This window comes from Perca fluviatilis, chromosome 5, assembly GCF_010015445.1.
Source record: "Perca fluviatilis chromosome 5, GENO_Pfluv_1.0, whole genome shotgun sequence".
NCBI lineage: Eukaryota > Metazoa > Chordata > Actinopteri > Perciformes > Percidae > Perca > Perca fluviatilis.
Window position 1 is genome coordinate 38,422,316 of NC_053116.1, and position 7,500 is coordinate 38,429,815.

A 7,500-nucleotide genomic window follows, 5' to 3' on the forward strand; every position below is an offset into this window, starting at 1 on the left:
GAACACTGTATCCAGTACTCTTAATACATCCATGGCTACAACGGGCAATTACGCACCGTCAATTTCTGTCGACTAGGGCTGCTCCCTCTTAGTGGATTAGTGGACTAATCGTTGGTTTTGGTCTTAGTCAACTTAGATCTCTTTAGTCCATTAGTCATGTCTGATGCTGTTTTCATGCTGAATGACTTATTTCCAAGAAACGTACGAGCTCATCTCTGGTAAACACAAGAATTAAAGTGGTGCTTTTAGCAGGACTCTTTGTGGAGAAACTCAGATTTACAGATCTGTCGATTAAATCAACTAATCGATTAGTTGGTACAGTTGAATGAGTGTTAGTCGACTGAGAATTTCTTTAATCGAGCACAGCCCTACTGTCCACTAAAAGTTGTGTTTTTGCTGCTGACAGACTCAGATTATTATTCTAAGTGTGTGACAACATTATGAAAGGATCCCTACAGAGATAGAGCTTTTAGTTAAAGAGTAAGATCCTTTTAGTTTAACATGAAACAGCCCCGAAATCACCATCACCAAACTCCACCAGACTCCATGTAAATAATCAGGACTTTTATCATCGTAAAACACACTTCATTCAAAGTTGACAGAAGCTAAATAAAACTACCAAAAGCCGTCTTGGTTCATCTTTCCACTGTTCCAACAATCACCACTCTGGTTTGGTTGAAATAAACCCTTAATTCATCCATTTACATGTGGAGATATGCTGGCTCTATACACGCTAAAAGTCCTGATTATTTACATGGAGTCTGGTGGAGATATGCTGGCTCTATACACGCTAAAAGTCCTGATTATTTACATGGAGTCTGGTGGAGATATGCTGGCTCTATACACGCTAAAAGTCCTGATTATTTACATGGAGTCTGGTGGAGATATGCTGGCTCTATACACACTAAAAGTCCTGATTATTTACATGGAGTCTGGTGGAGATATGCTGGCTCTATACACGCTAAAAGTCCTGATTATTTACATGGAGTCAAGTGGAAATATGCTGGCTCTATACACACTAAAAGTCCTGATTATTTACATGGAGTCTGGTGGAGATATGCTGACTCTATACACGCTAAAAGTCCTGATTATTTACATGGAGTCTGGTGGAGATATGCTGGCTCTATACACACTAAAAGTCCTGATTATTTACATGGAGTCTGGTGGAGATATGCTGGCTCTATACATGATAAAAGTCCTGATTATTTACATGGAGTCTGGTGGAGATATGCTGTTGTTGTCAGACAAATTACCCTTTAAACTAGCCAGCTGATGATGTCACTATGACACTGATGAGATGATGTCACTAACACACCTGTCCCTGTTCTGCTGCAGAAGTCTGTCTCTGCGCCGAAAGAGGAAGTGAAGCCCGAAGTGAAGCCCCGGCGCCACAAAGCCAAGCAGCGCCACAGGGAGCGCGTGCGGCACAGCGAGCGTGGAGGAGAGGGCGGGGCTAAGGAGGTGGGGGGGGCCATGCGGCAGTGTCTGGGACCAGGATGTGTCCAACCGGCGAGGACCAACTCCAAGTACTGTTCTGACGACTGTGGCATGAAGCTCGCCACCAAGTGGGTCCCACGTTTCCCTTTCTGTGCACATCATCATCTTCACTGAGTTGTCTCCAAAAGATACTGATCTCTGTCTGTCTGTCTATCTGTCTCCCTGTCTGTCTGTCTGTCTGTCTGTCTGTCTGTCTCTTTCTCCCTGCCTCTCTCCCTTTCTTCCTATCTCTCTCTTTCTCCCTGTCTCTCTCCCTTTCTCCCTGTCTCTCTGTAATTCTTCCTGTCTCTCTCCCTTTCTCCCTGTCTCTCTCCCTTTCTCTCTGTCTTTCTCCCTGTCGCCTCCCTTTCTCCCTGCCTCTCTCTCCATTTCTCCCTGTCTCTCTGTAATTCTTCCTGTCTCTCACCCTGTCTCTCACCCTTTCTCCCTGTCTCTCTCCCTTTCTCCCTGTCTTTCTCCCTTTCTCCCTGTCGCCTCCCTTTCTCCCTGCCTCTCTCTCCATTTCTCCCTGTCTCTCTGTAATTCTTCCTGTCTCTCTCCCTTTCTCCCTGTCTCTCTCCCTTTCTCTCTGTCTTTCTCCCTTTCTCCCTGTCGCCTCCCTTTCTCCCTGCCTCTCTCTCTTTCTCCCTGCCTCTCTGTAATTCTTCCTGTCTCTCACCCTTTCTCCCTGTCTCTCTCCCTTTCTCTCTGTCTCTCTCCCTTTCTCCCTGTCTCTCTCTCTTTCTTCCTGTCTCTCTCCCTTTCTCCCTGTCTCACTTTCTCCCTGCCTCTCTCTCTTTCTTCCCGTCTCTCTCCCTTTCTCCCTGTCTCCCTTTCTTCCTGTCTCTCTCCCTTTCTCCCTGTCTCACTTTCTCCCTGCCTCTCTCTCTTTCTTCCCGTCTCTCTCCCTTTCTCCCTGTCTCCCTTTCTTCCTGTCTCTCTCCATTTCTCCCTGTCTCTCTGTAATTCTTCCTGTCTCCCTCCCCATTTTCCCTGCCTCTCTCTCTTTCTTCCCGTCTCTCTCCCTTTCTCCCTGTCTCACTTTCTCCCTGCCTCTCTCTCTTTCTTCCCGTCTCTCTCCCTTTCTCCCTGTCTCACTTTCTCCCTGCCTCTCTCTCTTTCTCCCTGCCTCTCTCCCTTTCTCCCTGCCTCTCTCCATTTCTCCCTGCCTCTCTCCATTTCTCCCTGCCTCTCTCCATTTCTCCCTGCCTCTCTCCATTTCTCCCTGCCTCTCTCCATTTCTCCCTGCTTCTCTCCATTTCTCCCTGTCTCTCTGTAATTCTTCCCATCCCCCTCCCTGTCTCTCTGTAATTCTCCCTGTCTCTCTGTAATTCTCCCTGTCTCTCTCCCTTTCTCCCTGTCTTTCTCCTTTCTCTCTGTCTCTCTCCCTGTCTCACTTTCTCCCTGTCTCTCTCCTTTCTCTCCCTGTCTCCCTGTCTCTCTGTCTGGCTTTCTTTCTCTCCCTGTCTCCCTGTCTCTCTCCCTTTCTCTCCCTGTCTCTCTGTTCGCCTGTCTGTCCATTAGTCGTATCTATGAGATCCTTCCTCAGAGGATCCAGCAGTGGCAGCAGAGCCCGTGCGTTGCCGAGGAGATGGGGCGGAGACAGCTGGAGCGAATCAGGAAGGAGCAGCAGGCGGCGAGGCTCCGCCTCACGCTGATGGAGAAACGCTTCCACGAGCTGGAAGGCATCATCGCCAACGCCAAACAGCAGCAGGTCCAACACGGGGCAGAAGGTGAGACGTCTGATGCCACGCGAGCAGCATCATCCCTCCGTTTTCAAAAATTACGTGCACATCGTTTCGAAACACACAAAAAAAAAAAAAAAAAAAAAAAACAAAAAAAAATACACACACACATATATATATATATATGTGTGTGTGTTTTTTTTTTTTTTTATATATATATATTTTTTTTTATATATATATATTTTTTTTTTTTATATATATATATATATATATATATATAAAAAAAATACAGGCTACTAAAGTTTGGACACCTTTCTCATTCAATGTTTACCTTTAATATTTAGTCTGAAACATATTTATGTAATTCTCATGCACACCACTTTGCTTTTTATTAATAAGGGAAAAACTCCACTAATTAACCCTGACAAAGCACACCCGTGAAGGTAAAACCATTTCAGGTGACTACCTCTATGAAGCTCATTGAGAGAACACCAGGGTTTTGCAGAGTTATCAAAAAGCAAAGGGGTGGCTACTTTGGAGGAATCTAAAAATATAAGACATGTTTTCAGTTATTTCACACTTTTTGTTAAGTACATAATTCCATATGTGTTCATTCATAGTTTTGATGCCTTCCAGTGAGAATCTACAATGTAAATAGTCATGAAAATAAAGAAACACATTGAATGAGAAGGTGTGTCCAAACTTTTGGCCTGTACTGTGTGTGTTTTGTGTGTTTTTTTATTATATATATATTTTTTTATATATATATATATATATATATATATATATATATATATATATATATATATATATATATATATATATGCCGTCAATGCAGTCAAGAGCACGCCAGACCTGTAGGTGGCGGTGTAACGAGAAGCTCAAGCCCACGTTAGCCAATCAGAATCCAGAAAATAGCAACAACAGAAACCAATCACTTCCTCTTTCTCTCTCTCGGCTGACTGAACCTCCGTTTGTCTCAGTTTACGTGCAAATGTGCAAATGAAGATTTCAAAAATCTCCACTCTGGCCAGAGTTTTTAGAAAGTCTCGGTTTCAGAGGAGGATTCTCCGTTTGCGTGTAAACGAAGGGAAATGTCTCCGGTTGTAAAAATAACCACGGACGTGTAAACAGGGTCTAAGAAGTAAAGCCGATGCTGAAGCTCCTTAAAGCTGCATTCTCTCTAACCTCCAGCAGGGGGGGAGACTCCTTAAAGCTGCATTCTCTCTAACCTCCAGCAGGGGGGGAGACTCCTTAAAGCTGTATTCTCTCTAACCTCCAGCAGGGGGGAGACTCCTTAAAGCTGTATTCTCTCTAACTTCCAGCAGGGGGGAGACTCCTTAAAGCTGTATTCTCTCTAACTTCCAGCAGGGGGGAGACTCCTTAAAGCTGTATTCTCTCTAACTTCCAGCAGGGGGGAGACTCCTTAAAGCTGCTTTCTCTCTAACTTCCAGCAGGGGGGAGACTCCTTAAAGCTGCATTCTCTCTAACTTCCAGCAGGGGGGAGACTCCTTAAAGCTGCAATGTAAAGTTACTTTGTAAGTCGAAATAAGTGCGTTAGTGCGGTGCTAGTTGTATTTTACGTGTGGAGGAATAAATCATTGGAATATAATCTCTCTGTCTGTCTGTCTGTCTGTCTCTCTCTCCCTCTCTCCATCTTTCTGTCTGTCTGTCTCTCTCTCTCTCTCTCTCCATCTGTCTGTCTCTCTCTCCAGGTGACAGAAGGTGATGGTGAGGACACAGATCTTCAGATCTTCTGTGTGTCCTGCAGTCATCCCGTGAACCCCAAGGTGGCGCTGAGACACATGGAGAGATGCTACGCTAAGGTCAGTGTGTCCTCCCTCCCCAGGAAGGTTACCACCACACAGATGCGTCCTGTCCAGGTGGACAAGGATAAAAATCAATGTGGACGATAAGATCAACAGTCCCTCCAGAAAAACGTGATTATGCGATCGCATAATCGCGTTTTTATACATAATTTGTAAAGTTTACACATAATTCAACGCATAATCAATGCATTTTTTCAAATATGCCGCACTTTCGCCGCATAAATTGCAGATTTCAACGCAAAATATGCGGTGCTTGCATGATTTCATAATCCCTGCATTTTCGTTGCAAAAAAAGTCCCATAATATATCTCAGCAGAAAGTTGAAAAATGTTGCGTTTACGTCACACAAGAGCAGCCATTTTCCCCTGTTGCCATGGGAACGTTATGAAGTGACGTAATTATGTCATCAAATCACTTTTTTTTTTCTCTTTTTCATCAAACTGCAGTTTTTGCAAGTTCCTGCAATTTCATCGCATACAATTGCATAAATATCATATATAGCATATTCCATCGCATTTTTTAAGAAAACGTGCAATAATAATATAATAATAATCAAGGATTTTGGATTCTGGAAGGATTGGATTAAGGCCCATGAAGACTTCTGGTTTGTGGTCTTTTTGGCTCCAAACACAATGACCCAGTTCAGTGGGGCAGTGGTGACCTAAAGGTTAAAGGGGTGATAGAATGATTATTTAGGGTATTTTACACTGTTCCTTAAGGTCTCCTAATGGGGTATGTAACATTGGTTGGGCTGAAAATTGCCCGAATGCTATTTTATTAGGCCCTTAACTACCCTGTGAATATGGCTCTATTTGGAGCAAGAGATTTTCTTCCAAATATGGTATGCTCATGAATATTCAGAATGAGCTGCGCGCTGATTGGTTTGAGCAAACTACATAGAAACACATGGGAGACTCGGCAGCAGGCCTCATATTTCAGACTCTGCAAAGTTATACATTGTTTGTCGGGCTATTTCGTTATTTAATTCACTTCTGAGACTTTTTTAAGCGAGAAATCAACTATATAAAGCTCAAATATGGGACGTTTTACGAAAATTGATGGCCAATTGCAAATTTGGTAAGACTGTGTGTCGGAGTTCAGCGGCCGGTGCTGCCTCGCTGCCCGGCCTGCCTTCCTTCACAGACCCCGGCCTGCTGTGAGGTAGATGGAGCTCCATCACGACTGGCAGCCCACGGCACTTCATACCCGCGCAAAGTCACCGTCTCTTGGGCTAATGGACTACCAAACACCGCTGCCCTGACAGAGCTCCAGGGCCTCCAACTCCCCTCTTCCTGCTAAATGCCCGGTGTGTGTGAGAGTAAGAGCGCGGTCAGCAAGCTTGTTAACACCAGCAATCTCTTACCACAGGTTCCAGTTAATCTCTGCCGGCATAACTAGAGTAGCTATATTTACAGTTTGAATTTCGTCACGCCACTTACACAACATCTACCTAAATGTCTCATAAAGCTAACAACGGTGTCCGATTTCAAGTTAATTAATATTTGTGAATTTCAGAGGATAAATAACTCAACACATTATAATTACACACATTAAAAGAGTAACTGGAACCTGTGGTAAGAGATTGCTGGCGTAACAAGCTCGCTGAGCTCTTAACAAGCTCTCACTCCCACACACCGGGCATTTAGCTAGCAGGAAGAGGGGAGCTGCAGGCCCTGGAGCTCTGTCCAGAGCAGGGGCGTTTGGTAGTCCACTAACCCAAAAAACGGTGACTTTGCGCGGGTATGGAGCGCTGTGGGCTGCCAGCCGCGATGGAGCTCCATCTACCTCACAGCAGGCCGGGCGGCCAGGCAGCACCGTGGGCTGAACTCCTTGAGATCTGCACGAACCTAGATTCAGAAGACTAACTGATCTCAGGTCAGTTGTGTAGCCTATGTAAATGTTGGTGCGTGACAAAGAGAGAGACTAGAGCCAAATGAGGAGGAGCCGAAATAGTTGACGTCAACTAGGCGGCTCGTTGAGATTCGCCCGTTTTCAGCGGCAGTTTCAAATAGTGAGATTTGCAGAGAAAAGAGAGGTGTCAATGGGATTTAGAGCTTCTATATGTCCTAGTTACCCACTAAACTGTCATTATTCAACCATGACAAGGTAAAATCAGTTTTGCATTCTATCTCCTCTTTAAAGTGAAAGAGCAGCGCTTGTCTCTCCCTCATTACCACCACTGAGGTGCCCTTGAGCAAGGCCCGTAACCTCCAACCTGCTCCAGTGGAGCTGCTCAGTGGCCAGCAGATCAGACTGTGGTTGTACTGGGCAGCTTCCAGGTATGAATGTGGAACTGTGTGAATATTCCCCAAAAATTAATCACAGCTGTCTGTCTCTCTCTCTCTCTCTCTCTCTCTCTCTCTCTCTCTCTCTCTCTCTCTCTCTCTCTCTCTCTCTCTCTCTCTCTTCAATAGTATGAGAGTCAGACATCATTTGGTTCCATGTACCCAACACGAATTGAGGGGTAAGACCGCCTGTCTGTCTGTCTGTGTTTCTGTTTGTCTGTCAGT

At 44.9% G+C, this 7,500-nt stretch overlaps 1 protein-coding gene across 1 annotated transcript in view; it reads left to right on the forward strand.

Moving 5' to 3' along the window:
* The window catches only part of cxxc1a (CXXC finger protein 1a), a 27,352-nt gene that overhangs the window by 10,254 nt on the left and 9,598 nt on the right, over nt 1-7,500 (forward strand). The window contains exons 7-10 of the mRNA XM_039800482.1: nt 1,336-1,565; nt 3,001-3,206; nt 4,875-4,987; nt 7,405-7,454. Coding sequence (XP_039656416.1) covers nt 1,336-1,565; nt 3,001-3,206; nt 4,875-4,987; nt 7,405-7,454 — 599 coding nt within the window. The remainder of the gene's footprint in view (nt 1-1,335; nt 1,566-3,000; nt 3,207-4,874; nt 4,988-7,404; nt 7,455-7,500) is intronic.